General features: G+C 36.5%; 3 protein-coding genes across 3 annotated transcripts in view; 1 reads left to right on the plus strand and 2 right to left on the minus strand.

Annotated features, from left to right (window-relative positions):
- Positions 1–452: 452 nt before the first annotated feature.
- On the minus strand, positions 453–2,837 carry LOC134753701 (protein arginine N-methyltransferase 9-like). Its single transcript, XM_063689638.1, has one exon. It carries the CDS (start codon positions 2,669–2,671, stop codon positions 482–484), a length of 2,190 nt encoding a protein of 729 aa, XP_063545708.1. The 5' UTR covers positions 2,672–2,837; the 3' UTR covers positions 453–481.
- Positions 2,838–10,373: 7,536 nt separating this feature from the next.
- Positions 10,374–12,617, minus strand: LOC134753926 (RCC1 domain-containing protein 1-like). Its single transcript, XM_063689901.1, has 2 exons — positions 11,953–12,617; positions 10,374–11,561 (listed from the first exon to the last, which is right to left on the minus strand). The coding sequence occupies exons 1-2, from the start codon at positions 12,558–12,560 to the stop codon at positions 11,081–11,083; spliced, it is 1,089 nt and encodes a 362-aa protein (XP_063545971.1). The 5' UTR covers positions 12,561–12,617; the 3' UTR covers positions 10,374–11,080.
- Positions 12,618–18,362: 5,745 nt separating this feature from the next.
- LOC134754153 (zinc finger protein 91-like) overlaps positions 18,363–20,695 on the plus strand; it is a 34,038-nt gene continuing 31,705 nt past the window's right edge. Inside the window, exons 1-2 of the mRNA XM_063690259.1 lie at positions 18,363–18,412; positions 18,532–18,695. Coding sequence (XP_063546329.1) covers positions 18,576–18,695 — 120 coding nt within the window. The 5' untranslated portion in view covers positions 18,363–18,412; positions 18,532–18,575. The remainder of the gene's footprint in view (positions 18,413–18,531; positions 18,696–20,695) is intronic.

Here is a 20,695-nt window from a genome sequence, read left to right on the forward strand (position 1 = left end):
GCCTCGGCGCATACCGGGGGATGCCACGGCATGCCGGCGCCTACCGCCGCGGTATCCTCTGACGTGCTCCTCGATGCTGCGGAGTAACAATCCTCCGTGATGCTCCGAGGTCGGACTCAGAGCATTCAACATTCAAATTTATACCTGAATGCAATTGAAATAGGGAAGAATATACCTACATTGATAGATTTAAAGGCCTTAACTAAGGCCTTACTCTCTCATTAAACAAAATGTGAGACCCAAATACAAATTTATCAAATATTGGACAGGTGGAATACCTACCACCCTAACACATTAAAATAAAAGAGTCAAGTTCCAGTATATGCCCAAATACCTAACTACAACTAGTGAACAATACCTGGTCTACATAATTATACCAATTAAGAAATAAATGAAAAAGGAATGAGACGAGCGATGATGATAGCCATTATCACATACATACCTATATAAATAAAAACACTTCAATAATTCAGAAACAATTTTAAGTAATATCTATATCAATCATCAGTTTAAATGATCCATTACAGTCCACACATCGTAAAATATTAGCTGAGCCACCTCGAACCGCGGGTAATGCGGGGTCTGCTAGAAATGCCATACTTTCTATGAAACTGTCACTCCTGTTGGTTTGTATGTCTCCCATGTCCTTCACTAGCACTATACTATACCAACACAATATTGCATTAGCATTGCCATCATTTACAATGGGAACATTCACCACACCTGACACCATTGTATTAGTAACCGTCGCTACAATCATAGGAGCTGACAGTACAGTAAAATCCATAGTTGTCAAGTCAAGACAATAGTTCTGTGATACTTGGAACTTGTTCAAATGCATTGCAATTTTATAATTACTAACATTTTCGTCATAAACTCTGTTCTGCCTGTCCAGCCAGGGGCTGTCCACCAGCTGCCCCATCAGCTGCACCGTGGCCGGTATGAACAGACATGCAGGGTGCAGATTATTTTCTTTAAGGTGATGACATAATTCTTGTCGGTTTAAATCTATGTCACCACATAGTTCAAAAATATTGCAGAATATCGCATGATACTTCTCCTTGGCAAAAGAATCAACAGTCAGTTCACCTTCCAGTAACAATTTGACTTTAGATTCTGGTATCTTGTTAGCCTTAAATACTTTCTTGAAAAACTTCTTATCACTTGGAGATTTTGCATAACAAACCAAGGATCTTGCACCACGCTGCAACATGAACAAGCCAAACAGAGGAAAGGGGCACAAGTCTGCAACATCAATCTGTGACATATCTAACAACTGTCCTAAATAAACACAGGCCATAGCAATACAATCTTTTATTTTGTTAGTGTACTCTATATCATTCAAGAATCTGAGTGTTTCCGGTGAAACTCTTGTAACATGCTCCAGGTTATCCGACAGTAAAGTCATTTTACCTTCATTTATTAAGAACTGGGTTTCAAGGATTTCATTTTGTTCAATATGATGAGAAACAAAATCTAAAAAGACTGCTTGTTGCCAAGCATTTGCTCTGTTCTCTGATTTTGGATCTGTAGTAATCATAATGTTCTTAGTCAAGTGCAAGTTAAACCAGCCAATGATGATGTTGATTTCACCAGTCTGAGTGGCTCTCAGAGGCACCAATACAGGCTCTTGCTGCTGGAGCACTTGCTGTATGTCATCAGCATTATTAAAATCTATTTTTAACACTAAATGTGCTTCCGTCATATATGTAACATCTTTAAATACAGACATATCTGTACAATCATAAGTATCACCAAATGTCAATGTATGAACGGCCATCTTTGGGATTTTCAGCAAACTTTTGGCCGATTGCCTCAATTGGTATTTCATATAGAGATGGTCACACTTGGCACCCATTACAAAGAATTCTGCACTGTGAGGAATTACTTTTCCTGAATCAGCTATCAGATTATCCCAGGCATGAGATAAAGATTGTAACACATGTTCACCAAGCAATCCCGAGTCAAACACCTCCGTTACTAACAAACACGTCCTCCCTCCAATTTCTTTGGAATCCATATCTGTAGACATTTTATTGATTATTACCACTTCCTGGGCTTGATTTTCTGCCATAATAACTTGAGCAAGATTTGCCATAACATCGGATCCTTCACAGGCAGTTATGGCTAAAGGAGTGCACTCATTGGCGTAGAGGGCTAGCAGCCCAGATCCAGTACCAATATCAAGCACACTGTCCTGAGCGGGTATAACTGTCTCTTGGATGGCTGCATGATATGCCTCATTCCGAATTTTATCATTAAGCATTCTGAAGTGCCATCTTTCAACCATTAGGTTTTTAACAGAATTTAGGTTTCTTTCAGCATCAACAAATCCAGAATCAATTTTTAAAGCATTCTGGAAATGACACCATGCCACAGTGTAATATTCGAATTTGTACAGGAATTTGCCAATGTCATTTAGGAGATAAATATTTTCAGGAAAAATATTCATGGCAATGCCAAAATTTGCAAATACTTCGTCAAGTTTACCAAAACTGGCTAATGTCTCATTTACCCTGTTAAGTACAATCCGAAATTCTGACTCGAACATGGTTTTGATACTGGGATATCTATTAAATGCCAGAACGTAAAGTTCGAAGGCCTTCTCATAACGACCATAAGATGATAGTTGCCGGGACATGGTAATGTAGGATCTTACTATGTTTCCCATGTTTGGATTGTCTATTTTCTTTACACTTAATCCAACAAAAATGACAAAGCGCAGTTAAATGACAGTCAAGTCATATCGTCAGTCAATGACTCTAATTCTCACACGAATAAATAGCAAAAATAAAAAATATTGCAGTATTATTATATATATGTAAAATGACAGATGATATGATGAGAATGATGAGATGAATAGATGATGATATATATATATATATATATATATATATATATATATATATATATATATATTTTTTTTTTTTTTTTTTAATTGGCTGTCGCCACGGGCATGGAGACTATATGAAATGAAGGAGCCAAATCTCTATGTACGAAAAGTGTCCATCAAAAAACAGTAATAGGCTATTTGACTAATTTTTGAAAATGGTTTTAATTGATTGTTTATGACTTAATAATTACACTACATTGATATTTCCGTGAAATTTCCTGTATTAAATATAAAAAATCAATGTTAAAATTTATTTATTTTGAACGCGCCTTAAACGCTGTTTTGCACAGGGACCGGACAACCCTTTCCGCGATAAAACCCTTTCAATGGGCGACACTTAAACATGGCTAACACATTGAAAGACTTTCCCTTTTGAACTGCAAGCCCATTCATACCCTTACCTTTGACTAACCCTTACCGAAAAGCTAACCAAAAATAAGGCTAGCTCTTATTAAGGGTTACCCTTATCTTTAAGCGTTTCCCTTTGCGTGAAAGAGACAGGATTAGTATATATCTACGGTAGTGTATGAAAAGGAAAGAAAATACGTGCCTAGTCAAAGAACGCCGCCGTCGCCGCCGATGATCGCTCGGATTCGAAGTAATGTGTGCTTTATGAACAAGGTAGACGACTTAAATTAGCACGCTTATATGCTAAAAGGGAAGCCCTTTATAAGGCTAACCCTTATAAGCAATATGCAAGGTGTTGGTGAGCGGATGATAAGGGTTTTGTAAGGGTATTTGGGCTACCGATTACTCAAATGTGGTAGCTTTATATAAGGGTTTTTAAAACCAAAACAAAGGGTTTCGTCTGGCAAAGGGTATGGTGAGTTAAGCCTTATACAATACCCTTATAAAACCCCGATAAGGGATAGCGGGCCTGTCCCTGGTTTTGCAAAGGGGCTAATCACGTGACACGTGTGACGTCACACGCGAGCAAACTCAGTCAATGACCTTAGTAAATCTTATGGTATATGTGCATTGAATTGATTATTTCACTGTAAAATGGTATATAAATAGTGTATAGTGCCGCAATGTTCAAGTACGACTATAAAAAATCCAGATAAATTGTTTGTTTCCGTTCCAACGAATCCCAACAAAAGAAAAATGTGGTTTAAACTAGCGCGAAGAGACCCAAAGAGCATTTTTTAGCGCATACAAATGTTTTTATGTGTGAAGACCACTTCGATGTAAGTAATATTTAACTGTAAATAAATATGGTAGTTAAAGCAGCGGATTTTGTTGAACGTAACAAGATCTATAACCTCATAACATAGCTCTTTCAGCATTAGTAGGTAGTTAGTAGCATACTTTTTCTTTCAAACTAAAGTGCAGTATGGAGATACTATTCTCGTCATCGTATTCTATATATATATCGTCGTCGTATTCGTATCATCGAAATCGAAATGTTCGTAAATAAACAATTTCTACGTATACTCACATAGCTGTTTTTACATTTCTAAGTTCCGCAGCATAGTAATCCGGATTATCTTTAAAGAAAAGTGCAACCATTGATGCGTCTATGTCTGGTAGGTTGCCGCTATCAGCTTTCACATATTTCGGCTCCATTTTGAGATTCTTATGAATATTGTGCTACTAGATATACGGATAAATCGGAATATATCAGAAAACTATGGAACAATAACTAAAATTAACTAAATACAAATAAAACAGTTAAAACACTCAAGGCAATCAAGAATGATTACCCGCGTGTGACGTCATCCGAGCGTTGACCAATCACAGAGCGTTCACGTCCCTGATGAAATTTCAAAAAATATTAAATTTTCTTTCGTTTATATTCCAAAAACTAAACATAATTTACATTCAAATATAGTGAAATATACTTTATTAGTTTATTATCTTTCAGGATGACAGCAATTCGTTATATATTTTTAATGTTGTCAAATACCCTATATAATTAAAATAAAGCAAGATGACCGCTGAAATTCCGCGAAATATTTCAACTAAAGTAATACGACTATGTCAAGTTGTTACAGTTGACACCTACCTGTCAAATAACGAACATATATTTTATTTGGCTGGATTAAAAGACAACCAAAAACAACCATTTGACATTTTCCTCAGTTCATCTTGTGACAATACTGAAAAAAACGAAAGAACTTGCGATTGTTGTCTCACTCACTCATAGACAAAAAGTAATAGCGAGTTGTGAATACGATACCTTTTACCAAGCTCTTATTTTTGCCCGGCTTAAGGACAAAGCATGGTACTATTTTCTCTTTCCTCTTATAGGAATCGCAATAAGACTTTCTCTATCAAAGAGTGCTCATCGATTTATAAGACGTTATCACGTCAAAAAAATCTAGAATTTCGAACATCAAATTATCACTGTGTGGCGTAAAACGGAACGTTCAGTCCTGTATTTCCTTCTCAGTCATCAGTCATAAGGACCCTCCACACTCGTGCACGAAGCCGTGAACGCGAGTGTGGAGTCTAGTTCGCTCATAGACCTAGCATTACATAGACCCTCAGAATAATGACTAAAGCATAGAAGCCGGGCAAAAATGCTTCGCAAATATGTATACCCGTACTTTACTTCCTTATGAATTAGATAATGTGCCGAAAAGAGATGCATATATGCTTGTTATTTCTCATTTACGTACGGTGTCATAAGTTTGATAATTTGCTAGGGATGTAACTGTGTCGACTTTTTATATCGATAAATTATGCATAAGTTTATGTGCCGTGTAAAAGAATAATCACGAAATTGGCAAATTGATAATAGTCTGGCTAATGAAAGTTGAACCTGAAAAAACGCGGCAATTTCAAGAAATCTGTAGCAGGCGGCTCGTTGAAATAAAATGAAATGCGTGGAATACAAGGATTGCATAACTTTTATACTTTTTATAATTTTCATATTCTAAAAATCATTAAAAAGTATAAAAATTATGCAATCCTTGGAATCAAAGAGCCGCCTGATATGAGGATTAATGCATGTACCTAATATAGCTTTTATCTCATTTGCAGTCTACCACTCAGAACCGTCTAACTATATCTCTCGTTTTTTTATCATTAGAAAGAAGACGAGCGATCTTAACGTGTCGTTTTATCGAAAAACACTTTGAAAATAAGACAACAAATATAATATACGATCATTTACATACTTCTGCTTTCATAAGTAAAATATTGCTATATTTTTAAAAAAACTTGTCAATAAAAAGACACGTGGAAATGGTTTACCGTTTTTTCTAATGTACAGTCAGCTGCAGAGAAAAGGCACCCCCCTGCATACAAAGTTCTGTAAATTAGTATGGACGTGGGGTACCTTTTCTCTGCAGCTAGGAAAAATAGGAAATGAAAAAAAAAAAACGTTCGTGTAGTATATATTTTTTATTTAATAATAGGGAATATTACGCGAAACTCGGCGTAGGTGGCGCCACTATCACAATCTGAGGGTCTATCGCGAAACAAGAAAATCGAACTTTCGTTACCTAACATCTCTGTCACTCTTGCGTATTCGAGCGATAAAGAGGCAGCTAGATAACGCAATTTCGGATTCGAGTTTTCCGGTAGGTCCCCTGAAAACTTGTCAAAAACCTGTTAAAGGTACAGTATGAATAAGTTACTCTACGGTGCACTAAAAAAGCTAGTGCTGCACTCTGGTGGCAGAACATTGCAGTAATATCCCCTATTCCTCGTCCTTTGGAAATCTGAAAAAGTTGAGTTTTGTGACCAACAATATTAATAAAAGGAACATTCATCAATGATCATTAATGTCTTTTTTATTAGGGTTTCGTACCCAAAGGGTAAAAACGGGACCCTATTACTAATACTTCGCTGTCCGTCTGTCTGTCACCAGGCTGTATCTCATGAACCGTGATAGCTAGACAGTTGAAATTTTCACAGATGGTGTATTTCTGTTGCCGCTATAACAACAAATACTAAAAAGTACGGTCCCCTTGGTGCGCGCGTCCGACTCGCACTTGACCGGTTTTTAGTATTAAACTATAGTCTGGCAAACACAATCTGTCAGTAAGTAAGAACAAAGAAAACTATAGGTACAGTCGAAGGCAAAAATATCGATCCAGACAAATGGCTTAAAAATATGTGAACACGATTTTATTGTCTGAGCGTACACATATTTTTGAGACTTTGGGAATGTATATATATTTATGCCCTTGACTGTACTCATCAATTAAAATGAGACAGTCTTGGGCCAAACTATAAGAAAGCTGTAAATGTCGATAGGTTATTGATCTGAGGTCGATACATCACTATGCCAAAAATATAACCTTTCATACTTAGGAGAAAAGTTCGAAAATATATGCAAAAATCTATATAGACTTGAATGCAAGTAATAATTACATAAACAACATATCGATTTCTATGTTTAGGGTCAGGTCCTATAAATTAATTTCTTCAAAATTGAACAAAACTCACCGATTAAAGGTTATCGGTCCGTGCGTATTTTCTTTTCTTCCTGTATGCGATTTACAGCCCTCGATCACACAAGACATTATCACAAAGGGAACTTCAAACCATTACAAATAAAAACTCAGCACGTTTTCCAACAATCTTTGAGGAATAGCAACAATATAATTAAAATAAACCAAGATGACCGCTGAAACATCCCGAAATATTTTAACTAAAATAATACGACTATGTCAAGTTGTTACAGTTGACACCTACCTGTGAAATAACGAACATATATTTTATTTGGCTGGATTATATTATAGAACCACATAGGACCATTTGACATTTCCCTCAGTTCATCTTATGACAATACTGAAAAAAACGAAAGAACTTGCGGATTGTTGTCTCACTCACTCATAGGCAAAAAGTAATAACGTGTTGTGAATACGATATCTTTTACCAAGCTTTTATTTTAGCCCGGCTTCTTTGCTTTAGTCATTATTCTGAGCATAGATAGACCAGCTATACGCGTACGCCCGTAAGGGAAAGACATAGATGACGTCATAAACGTGGGGATACCATATTGGTAAAAATTACCCCAATATTTGATATCACGTTGGGGCGATTACCCTGGAGGCAAAGTTAGCTTGTTTGACGGTATTAAAAAATTGTTAAATAAAATATCAATGGGCCGTTCTTTTTAGGCGTATAAACAATGAAATACCTCCTATAATTCGCGCAGGTGGTACAAAACTAAACATGTTTAGTAAATAAAACGTAAAATAAAATGTATCATGGGTTTTAATTTAAAGAAATCACAAATCGCAATCACACCAATTAATGTACACCACATTTAATCTTCACAACATTTGTTTATTTATTTTTTGGAATTAGAAGTACGAAAAAACTTCGAGGTCAAAATTACCCATAAAATTATGATATTTTCATCTGGTATCCCTAACATGATTGTTATGCAGCTAAATTAAGAAGAAGTTTAAAAATGGCTGACCTCAGACTCTTACCTACCTACGTAATTTGGGCGGATAATTTTACAAATAATGTTTTGTTAATTTGCGTAAATAATCGTGATATTTTTATTGAAATCGTTTGATTCTACATTGCTTTGAGTGTAACGTAATTTTACTATGTTATTCTCACATATTGCGTTAAGAGGAAGGTGTAATACCGTACTTACGTGTGAAAGGTTATGATCTCATATTTTTGCTCAGAGCGGCTATTACAGCCGATTACAGAACAATTCACCAGTATTTTATCAAAGTTCAAGCATTCAAAACGCTAACCATCACTATATTTCATAAGAGAAAGCTCAATTTCATACAAAACAACGATAATTAAACAAGCAACGAACAAACATGACATGTCACGTACTTATTTGTTTGCCACAACCTCGGTTGTGGCAGCGGTGGAAAAGTGAAACTATGACAAGGACAAACAATAACAGTTCGCTAATCAGCGAAATCGACCACACTCGCGTTTGTGGCTTCGCGCCGCGTAGTCTGGAGCGGGCTATATAATATACCTAGTCGGCTCATAAGTTCTGTCATATTCATATACATAGTATCAAATAAAATCAAAAGTTTAAGTTTATTCCGTATAATTTGTACAGCGTTTGAAAGCTTATAAACTAGAGAATCGAAATGTATAATATTTATTCAAAATGACCGCCATAATTATCTACACAGGCTTGAAGTCTTCGTGGCCAGTCGTCAATGGATTCACGCACCACTTTCATGTCGATATTGGCCACTGCCGTAGCAAGAGATTTTTTCAGCGAGTCTAGATTTGCATGAGGTTTTGAGCACACCTTTTCCTCTAAATACTGCCATATTTTATAGTCTAAAGGATTAAGATCTGGGCTAGAGGAGGGCCAATCTTCATGCCGTATAAAGTCGATTTTATTGGAGGCGAGCCAGGCTTGTGTAGACTTTGCCTTATGGGCTGGAGCAGTCCTGCTGGAAAACCCAATGCTGATTTAGAAACATCGTATGGGATAGTGGTTTCACAATATTAGTCAACACCGTGTCTTGGTACACTTTGGCACTAGTTTTTACTCCTTTCTCACAAAAATGCATACTAGTGACGCCCGCATAAGAAACTCCCAGCCAAACCATCACAGATGAAGGGTGATGACCTCTTTGAATACGGGGAATGCTATTAGACGCTTCTTTACTATTGCGAGCGTACACTCTATCATTTTTTTTATTACAGTTTTCTTCTATGTCAAAAATTTTCTCGTCCGAAAACAGTATACAACGGTGCTTATTTTTAGCGTACTTCTTCAATAAAGCTTTAGATCTTTTAAGCCTTAAAGCTTTAAGCCGACCATTGAGAAGATGGCCAGTTTTTCGTTTATAAGCACGAAGTCTCAGGTCTTGATTAAGCACTCTTTTCACCGTGTTTTTGCTCAAACCCATCTGGAGGGCCATAACTTTTTGTTTCCTAGCGGGATTTCTGGCAATGCGTGCCCTAATTGCTTGTACAACCGCTGGAGTCCTAGCTGTACGCGGACGACCGCTTCTTTTCTTGTGATTTAAACTAGAGACCTCACTGTATCTTTCTATGGTACGATACACAAATCTTAGAGAGAATTTTAAATTTTCAAGTAGCTTAAAAAATTTAGTCGGCGAGTGACCACAACGATATAGTGCAATTATTGCGGTACGGCTATCTTTAAGCGTCCACTCCATGTTGAAGAAAACAGAAAATTGCAAAATTATACTACTCAAATATTTAATAAAGATTCGAAATTCAAATGCAGAACGGTTTTTGTTTTAGGAGTTCCAAATTTAAATTTTAAAGGCCAGTGACAGAACTTATGAGCCGACTAGGTACATTAGTATACAAGTAGTTATAGACATGAAACCGAGCGACCAGTGGCCCGTTTATTAAAAGCTTAGCTTGTAGCTTGTAATACAAGTGGAAGCCCCTTTCTAACATAAGCTGTCAAAAAGGGACTTCCACTTGTATTACAAGCTACAAGCTTTTGATAAACGGGCCCCAGGGATAAGAGCAAAGAGTAAAGTAAGTATAATAGGTAGGTAAGAGAAAGACATATTGTATGATTGACAGTTTCATGTATGGCAGCATAATCCTAACGTGTTAGCTTCTTAGCTTAAATAGACCAGTCTCCACAAAGAGCACCCGTTCACGAGTATAAGTCATGTCCGCGCGCGAATTCCTCGACCTCCAAATGCACGGAATTAGCGCGCGGACAGTAGTATAACGCGTATCTCAGCCATCGCCTCCCTCAACCTTCATTCGGGAAGGAATCTTAAGATGCCTTGCCATAAGATATCTTACGATATATTAACGCATATGTCGAACCATTGTACTGTATGTAAAACATTGTATGGTGTATCGCGTGTACGGGCGAATAGGTAATTCGCAACTCGTGTCGATTTTTCCGCACTTGTATCGTAATTATCTCAAATAACTATTAATCTATTCTTCAACTTCGTATGCACATGCATTTCCTGTCAGGTGAGTGGCAACATCGATGAACTTCAGTTCGAGTTGGTGGTGGCGAATGTTCTGAGGGCCTACCGCGAACCACGTCCGACCTGTTGCCTCCCTGTCACACTTATGTACGAATTTATTTCGTCTGATATTTCGTGAAACGGAAAACTCAGTGCGGTCATCGGAACTCCATGACGCCGACTATGGAATTATTCATAGGTAGGTAACTATATGGTATAATACAATGTGAATGAGAGTAAAAATATTGATATGGTATGGCCTAGCTGTTAGATGTATAAAAGACTGAAATTATATAAGATACATTTTGTTAACTTACAGTTAGTAAATAACAGTAACCCAAGGCCCACATTTTATCAAGGAATTTTCTAAACACTGATATGCCTTTTGGAAAAAATGTTTTTTTTTTGTGGTTTCTATTGCAAATCCTAATTGTCCATATTTATTAGAGCCTGCAGTCCACACAGTATTGTCTTGTAATATTATTGCAGAATGTAGATTGCCACATGATATGTATTTTACATTAGTGTCACATACATCACCATTTTCATCAAACATGTCAACTAATGTGGGCTGACTGTAGCTGTTGGTGTTGAGGCCACTTTGGTGGAGTTGCTCTGTCTCTTTTATTCCTAACTGTCCAGTTTCATTCCATCCCCAAGCATATAGGTCTCCTGATTCACTTGATGCTAGAGAGTGCCAACCTCCAGCACTTATCTTAGTTATGTTAATACCGCTGAGAGCATCTATTTCTTTGGGAGAGTCAATATTGTTAAGATCTCCGTGGCCAAGCTGTAGCCTCCTGAAAAAAAAAATGCATTTAAAAACAGGGCACAACAAATAATAATATGCAGTACAAAGACAGAAACTACTGTTTTATGGTGTTATTCCACCCGTCTAATTGCTTTGTCCAATGTGTATTTTGTCTCACATTTTGCTTAATGAGAGAGTGACACAATATCATTGGACAAAGAAATTGGACAGACAGAATAGCACCTTTAGGAAGAGGCGACTTCTCATACATTAAGATTATATTATAATATAATACACATTGGTTCATCTTTGTAGAGATACCAGAACAGAATATATGCAACACCAGCTTGTTTACTTTTATCTAACTGGACTGTTTGTGACCAAGTAGTTTGTCTGGATATAGTATGATCTAAAATACTACATATACCAAAGAATTTCACCTTCCATTTCCCCATGAATATACTTTGCCATTATCGGTAAGCAGAAGATAGTGCTCATATCCACATTGAACATCACAAACTTTGCCTAAGCAGTTGGAGACGTCTAAGGGTCCAGGCAGTAGTCCGCTATAAACAGTTCCTTTCGCTGTTAAACAAATTAAATTAAAGTTTGTAGTACAAACTTTTACAATAGCATCATCTTCTTTCAACCGTTTAATTTTACTTGGAATTTCTGTCTTCATATTTATTTTCTTTACATTTTCTGTATCTTCCAAATTGATCACCCACATTGTATGTAACTCTATCTCAAACAGAAATAAAGTGTACTCATTTCCACACAATAACAATTTGTTATATACAACTCTTGTCGGTAAAGGCAGCTTAATGAACTTTTTATTTTTTCCATTAAATGATCCAGATAAGTAAAACTTATTTTTATCTTGAAACAAATTGTACGACCAGCAGATATGAATTAATTTGGTTTCTCCTTTAAGTCCTTTATCAATATCATCGTCAGGGTTTTTTAGGGATACATGTTGAAATACATCTAACACAGGAATCGCGTCAAACCACTGGCCATGTAAATTTGCCCCACTTACTACGTACATAGTTATTTATTGCAGTTTAAAATAAAGTAAACAAAACACAAGCGAAGGTAGTAAGTAGCTAAATGGTTATAGAAAAATTAGAAAAAGCGTTCTACGATACATCTACGATCATACGATATAAATCGCAATGACACTAATGACATTGACACTACATCTACATACACTTTTTTTTTATATTCGTCCTTCTGGACAGACTAAGACCATAAGATAAGACCAAGACTAGGGCACTACATACACTGTATAACTCCATAGACATTGACTTTCTTTATTCTATTTAGGGGGCGCCATAGCCTTCAGTACGAAGTGCATATACTTGAAAAATTTCGACCTATGCCGCTGTGGCCCGGTGGCCGAATGGTACATTAATTTTTACTGCCTTTGGGAAATATATGTAAATAAATAATATTTTTCAAATAAAAAGCAGTAATTTGATAAAAAGTTTTTAATAAAATATTTAATAAATAAAACTAAAACATAGATTTTCACGGCTATCTCAGTGTTAGAAGTTACATAGGGTAAATCATAATTTTAACCGACTTCAAAATTTCAAAAGGAGGAGGTTCTCAATTCGGTTGTATGTTTTTTTTTTGTTTTTTAATGTTTGTTACTCCATAACCGTCATTTCTGGAGCGATTTTGAAAAATTTTTTTTGATTGTAAGTATATATACAATATATACATACAGATTGGTCCGTTTTTTGTCAAAACGCAGTTCTGATGATGGGATCCATGAGGAATCGACGAAACGCCTAAAATGTGAAAGCATACATATAGTGATTTTTGTATTTTCATCAACAAATCCAGCATTTCCATTTAAAAAAAGTGACATTTAATGAAGTGGAACTGCTGATGATGATCAGAATGGAACTCTTTAACGACACATAGTTCACGTTTGATAATTTATTCTCTTCGTTATGGACCCATATGGAAAATATATGTAATTAAATAATATCTGTCAAACAAAAAACCGGTAATTTGATTAAAAAAAAAAAAAACTAGTTAGACCAAGAAAAGTCTGCAACGATTTTCATGGCACACGCAGTGCAAGTGTTATTTATACGTCATAATTTCATAGAAGTTTTACGTTTAAAATAACACTTGCACTGCGTGTGCTATCAAAATCGTTGCAGACTTTTCTCGGTCTAACTCTATGTATGTTTTTTGCGGGTTACAGTATTTTAGTTTTTTGTTTTTTACCCGCAAGAATGCTGTAACTGGTTAACACATTAGTATGAACAAAGAGAATATAATAGGATAGAGCGGTACGGTTTGGTACTGGTACTGTCATAGTAAGTTTTGTAGCCACAGTAAATTCACTGCCATCTATCGACACATGATTAAAACTAAAGATAAAAATATCAAATAATGTATTTATATATGGATAAATGATTTTTTTATTTGCAATATTTGCATTAATTATTTTTATATTATTTTGACCCATGTTCTTTCACTGATATACTTTAAAATTGTTAAATAAGAAACGAAACCGCCAACGCCATCTATACAAGAGTAGGCCAAAGGTAGGCCATCTGATCGAGAATCAAATTTTCTTGATTTTCGGGGCACTTTTTTCCTTAGACTGTATTCATCTATTACGGAGTTACAGTAGAGTCCGGTAAGTACGACTTCGCATATAACAACCAACCGGTTATAGCGATGTAAGTATAGGCAGGGCCGGATCTAGGGTGGAGCGAGTGGAGCGGCCGCTCTAGGCGCCGGATGGCAAGGGGTGCGCCAAAATGGCAAATGAGAAAAAAATTAAGTTTTAAAAGACGCGAGTGTGACGCGGGCCCAAAAAACGGTTCGTTTTGCTTTTGGGTAAAAAGCTTTAACGAAGGGCGCCAAAACCCGATTTCGCTCTACCCTGATCAAGGACTCGGGCCGGCACTGAGTATAGGCACATGTTTGGTTCTAGTATGAGCTACTATGAAAGTACAACCGTTTATTACGACTCCGCTTATAGTCAAGTCCGGTTACAAGTTACAACGACGAGCGACGTAGTTTTTGCAAATAAATTGTTGGTAAAAAGCTTACTCCGTCCCGCGCACCGAACTCCTCTCCCCCGTTTGCCTATACGCAGCAAGATTAAATAGTCATGTGACTTTTCGTAATCTTGCAAGCTAAATATAACCCACTTCCCATTATTTAATTGAGCTTAAACTTCACATACATAATTGTATAAGCTGGGTGACAATGCAATATTTTTTTGGACTGTCACCCACTTCTAATGATGGACACAGGAGGTGGCCATAGGAACTGTGTGATACAACAACGCAACCTAATTGCGTTTGGGTTTGTTAAAATGGTCTCAATGAGTATAAGTAGCGTGTTGAAACAAAAGTACAAAGTAGAAAGGCTTGTATTAAAATTGAAAATTTTGGCAAAAAACTTATTTATTCTTTGATTGCCGATGTACGATTGTCATCTATTAGGTCCCCAAGAATTAAGACTTTTTATTTTACGGGATTCAAGTAATTTGCGGGTGATGAGCTGATGAGTGAGTACGCGTACAAAAGTGGCTTCTTCCAAACACACAAGTCTCTTACATTCAAGACTAAAAGTCGTAATACTAACGTAAATATAAATATTTAATTTGTAATGTTTTTTTTTCTTTGATGGTCGCATAAGTATAAATAAATACAAAATGATGTACTTATTTTGATTAAAAATATATTAAAATTGGCAGTTCATTTAGTACGACGTCCGGTTATTACGACGTAATATCAACGGTCCCTTGGGCGTCGTTATAACCGGACTCTACTGTATATGTATCTTTGGTATGAAGGTACTAAAAAGCCATATAGTCACATCCAAACTTATACACGAATGCCACGAACGACTAATGGAGGTATGTCATAACAATAAGATCACCCTACAATGGATCAAAGGACACAGCGGATCCCGGGGTAACGATGCTGCGGACGAGCTTGCCAGGCAAGGATCGAGTGCGGGAGCGATTGGCCCAGAACCGATCCTCCCGATACCGTTTAGCAAGGTACGCTCAATGCTGCTGGCACGTACAGGGAAACTTCACACAGAATATTGGCTAAACCAGACTGGATGCAGACAGGCCAAACAAGCCATGCCTGGCATCAACGGAATGCTCACAAGGGTGCTACTTCAATTAGGAAAGACCTGACTGAGCATGGTAACCAGTGTCATAACAGGTCATGGACTATTTAACAAACATCTTTTTATAACAGGTGTCACAGGCAGTCCCCTATGCAGAGGATGCATGGAGACAGAAGAAACAGCCTCTCACATGGTGCTGGAGTGCAGCGGAGTGGCCCCATACAGGGCAAAACATCTCGGATTCTCGGGAGACCTCCCCGAGGTCCTACTCAACATCAAAGGTTTGATAGGTTTCCTCGCATGTCACGCAAGATAGGCGCCAGTCGTCGAGTTGCGGAAAATCGCCCGAACTACAATACAATACAATGAAGGTACTATTTGCAAACCAAATAGAAAGGCGTTTTTAATAGCTACAAATATAATGACCATCAAAAAATACTTTTCACATCACCAATAGGGTATTTGACAACATTAAAAATATATAACGAATTGCTGTCATCCTGAAAGATAATAAACTAATAAAGTATATTTCACTATATTTGAATGTAAATTATGTTTAGTTTTTGGTATATAAACGAAAGAAAATTTAATATTTTTTGAAATTTCATCAGGGACGTTAACGCTCTGTGATTGGTCAACGCTCGGATGACGTCACACGCGCGTAAACATTCTTGATTGCCTTGAGTGTTTTAACTGTTTTATTTGTATTTAGTTAATTTTAGTTATTGTTTCACAGTTCTCTGATATATTCCGATTTATCCGTAGCACAATATTCATAAGAATCTCAAAATGGAGCCGAAATATGTGAAAGCTGATAGCGGCAACCTACCAGACATAAATGGTTGCACTTTTCTTTAAAGATAATCCGGATTACTATGCTGCGGAACTTAGAAATGTAAAAACAGCTATGTGAGTATACGTAGAAATTGTTTATTTACGAACGTTTCGATTTCGATGATACGAATACGACGACGATATATATATATATAGAATACGATGACGAGAATAGTATCTCCATACTGCACTTTAGTTTGAAAGAAAAGGTATTCTACTAACTACCTACTAATGCTGAAAGAGCTATGTTATGAGGTTATGTAGTAATACATTAAATACCTAGATCTTGTTTCGTTAAATACAACAAAATCCGCTGCTTTAACTACCATATTTATTTACAGTTAAATATTACTTACATCGAAGTGGTCTTCACACATAAAAACATTTGTATGCGCTAAAATGCTCTTTGGGTCTCTTCGCGCTAGTTTAAACCACATTTTTCTTTTGTTGGGATTCGTTGGAACGGAAACAAACAATTTATCTGGATTTTTTATAATCGTACTTGAACATTGCGGCACTATACACAATTTATATACCATTTTACAGTGAAATAATCAATTCAATGCACATAAACCATAAGATTTACTAAGGTCATTGACTGAGTTTACTCGCGTGTGACGTCACACGTGTCACGTGATTAGCCCCTTTGCAAAAACAGCGTTTAAGGCGCGTTCAAAATAAATAAACTTTAACATAGATTTTTTATATTTAATACAGGAAATTTACCGGAAATATCAATGTAGTGTAATTATTAAGTCATAAACAATCAATTAAAACCATTTTCAAAAATTAGTCTAATAGCATATTCGAAAAAGGGCTTTTTCAAACTAGACACTATTTAAAAAAAAAATTGCACATTATATTTTTTAGCTTAAATAATATTTTTAAACATCATAATTACCGAAATAAATGTCATATACGAAGGAAAAATGACCAAAGCCTCCAGTGTCCAGAGCTGGAATCGAATCAGCGTACCCCGTTTACCGGACAGGTGCCTGAACCGCTGGGAATTGTCATATACCTATAGTTGGAAATTTCGACCCATGCCACCGTGGCCGGATAGCCGAGCGGTTCAGGCACCTGTCCGGTAAACGGGGTACGCTGGTTTGATTCCAGCTCTGGACACTGGAGGCTTTGGTCATTTTTTCCTTCGTATATGACATTTATTTCAGTTTATAGTTTAAATAGTAGTGTGTCTACTTGAAAAACCACAAATTAAAATATTTTCATAGAAAATAATTTAATTTGTTTTTAGATCATAATTACCTCATAGGTGATGTGAAAAGCAGTATGTGTCACATGGTAGCAAAATCATTTCCATCTTGGGCGTAGCACACTTGAATCCCCCACTACGCTCTGGATTCTACTTTAGAATTCCTCGGGATTCTTTTATAGAATCCTTCGCTTCGTTTAGGATTCAATGTACGCCCTCGCCGTAAATATGCCATTTTGCTCCCTTGTGACACAATCTACGATTGGTACCCTAAATAAAGAAATCTCTCACTAAAAAAAAATAGTAACGGCAAAATAGCCATGTCAGATAAACGTCAGTCCATACATTGTGTATGACCATTGGCCGACTATTTTCGACAGAGGGGAACGCCTGTTAATGGCTACTCCGTTTGGTTACTTTGGTTATATCCTCAGCTGGGCTAGCACATGATTAGACTACCCGTCCCCCTTTAATTCATACAGTTAATAAAAGAAGGGTAGTCTATCTCGCGGCGAGATACTGTCGCGTCAATCATGTGCTCGGCCTACAGGTACTCTAAAATCCTTGTACGAGGGCTCCATAGTCCATAGACCATGCAACAAGTCTCAGAGCTGCCATCTCTTGTCATGATAAACCACATATGATGCTTATTGAAATTTTACTTTATCTGTTCTGTACTGGAAAGAAAAACCACGGCAAGACGAGACAGCGAATGGCGTACACCGGCAAGCGAGGTAAGCAAATTTTGTGCAAAACGAAAGCCTATTTCTTTTAAACCCATAATTGTACATAAATGTTTATAGAAATGTGGTGAATAGAGAATATAATGCATTTTTCATATGATTCTGTACAGATTCTTTGTTTAAATGACATGAAGTTATTGGAGAACAAATCAATATGGCTCTCAAGCTGGGAAAATGTAGACTTTGTCTCAAACTCGGCGACTTCTATTCCATCTTTACGGTGGATAATAGTGTGCAGTTGGCGGATATGGTGATGGAGTGTGCTCGGATCAAAGTAAGTAAAGTTTTCCTTCCAAGTATTTACTAAACATTTTGACGAGTTTTTCAATTTGCATAGAAACATGTATGACTGCCACTGAACTATATTACTGGAGTTATGAAGGATAAATCATTACACAACTTGAATCTTTAAATTTGGGCTGAATCGTGCATTATTTCGTGTTTTTTGACCAGTCAAATAATATAGGTATATTAGCTTTCTAAAAGTGATAATGCAAGAAGTTTTTTTATTTATTCAATAAATGAGCTAAAGTATTTTTCAGAAATCAGAAATTATTTATTTGCATTGATACAGTATGGGGATGTTACAATACATTAGTTAATAAATAATTTAATTTAAATAAATATTAGAGAAGAGAGAGGGTTTTAATGAATATTAGAGTATAATGAGCTAAGCCGAGGATGGACAGTCGGGTAGACAGATGGACATGGCTAAACTATATAGTGATAGGATAGTGGAACATAGCTTCTACACTTACTACATACAAACATAGTCCCCATTTTCTCTCTGGATATTGATATTTTAGAAAATATTTTTACACAATTCTTTTTTCGATTTGTTTTAATTTAAAAAAATAGGAGGAAAAAAAGGTATAGAGGGAAATGCTTGTAACACAATGTTTGACTCCTTAACTTTGGACTAGTTAGGTGAACATTATCAAATGTCACCGGCCGTAGCCTTTGAGATGGGGGGGAGAAGGGGGTAAGAAGGTCCCAATGGGGATTGTTTTTTTGTTACTAAAGCAATATGGGTACCAATTTACCAAATGAAATAGATCGCGGGCCAGGAACAAATTTCCATGACCAATCGCCTATCGGGCGAAAACTCGTGTAGTGGTTAACGGCTATGTATGATGAACCCTCGTGAACGTCAGCTGCCGCTCCGTTGGTGGGTTGAGGAATGGCAGGATTAATTATTTTTTAACATTATGAGGATATTCACAGTCACTTGGTATGTATTTTGGAATAATCCATTCAGTCATTTTTAAATTTTTTAAGCCCCCTCCACTTTAGAGCAGTCTAAACTCAACTGTGGATTGTGAAATTTTTGAATGTTTTCTAATAATTTGTTAGTCAAGGTAGTGAAAATGTTACAGTATGTTATATATTTGTGATCTACTCACCTACCCTTTCATTTTCTACCACATGGTATGTTAAAAGAAAAAAGTAAAAAACTTTGTACTGCCGACTTTATGACGTCACAGCAACTACCACCACCACTTTCGCGCTTGTCTTCTCATATATTTGTGTTCAGGACAGCAAACTGAATGCACTGATACCAAATATACCCATGTCCGAGACGACATGAGCAAAAATCGATTTCTAGAAGACAAAAAACTGACCCTCTAAAGTTACAAAGTCAAAAATTGTGTTGCAAGCATTTCCCTCTATAACTTTTTTTGAGCATTCATTTCCTGGTCTATAAATATACATGAAAAATCTTACTACCATCTGAAATTAACACTATTTGTGATATGATACACCTATAATAGAAATTTTAAACAAAAAATAATAGGGATGATGACACATGTTGAATTTTATAACAAAATCTAGTAACATAGATAGCAAATGAGCAATTTATCACAATAATGTGGATATTAAAATAATATAATATGGAAATAATACAAAAATACAGTACTTGTAAGTTTCAAAATTTAAGTAATTTTTTAACTTCCAAGAAGGAAAAAAGTAAGAATACCATTCGATTCCTCACATTTTATCCAAAAAAACGGCCAAGTGCGAGTCGGACTCGCGTTCCAAGGGTTTCCGTACATTATTATTATTATTATTATTATTTGTATCTCCTTCTGGATTTCACGGGCCTATAAATCCCGGTCTTTTGATAGGCTTGCGTGGGGATATAGATCCAACACGTAGAGGCCCCTTGGAGAGCTTTAATGTTATGTAGAATGCCTGCTGAAACCCGTTGACAGGTGCAACAATAGACACCCATGAACCGGTCGCAGCAGGCATTGGGACTATTGTAGAAAAAGT

The sequence above is a fragment of the Cydia strobilella genome, chromosome Z (assembly GCF_947568885.1).
Source record: "Cydia strobilella chromosome Z, ilCydStro3.1, whole genome shotgun sequence".
Classification (NCBI taxonomy): domain Eukaryota; kingdom Metazoa; phylum Arthropoda; class Insecta; order Lepidoptera; family Tortricidae; genus Cydia; species Cydia strobilella.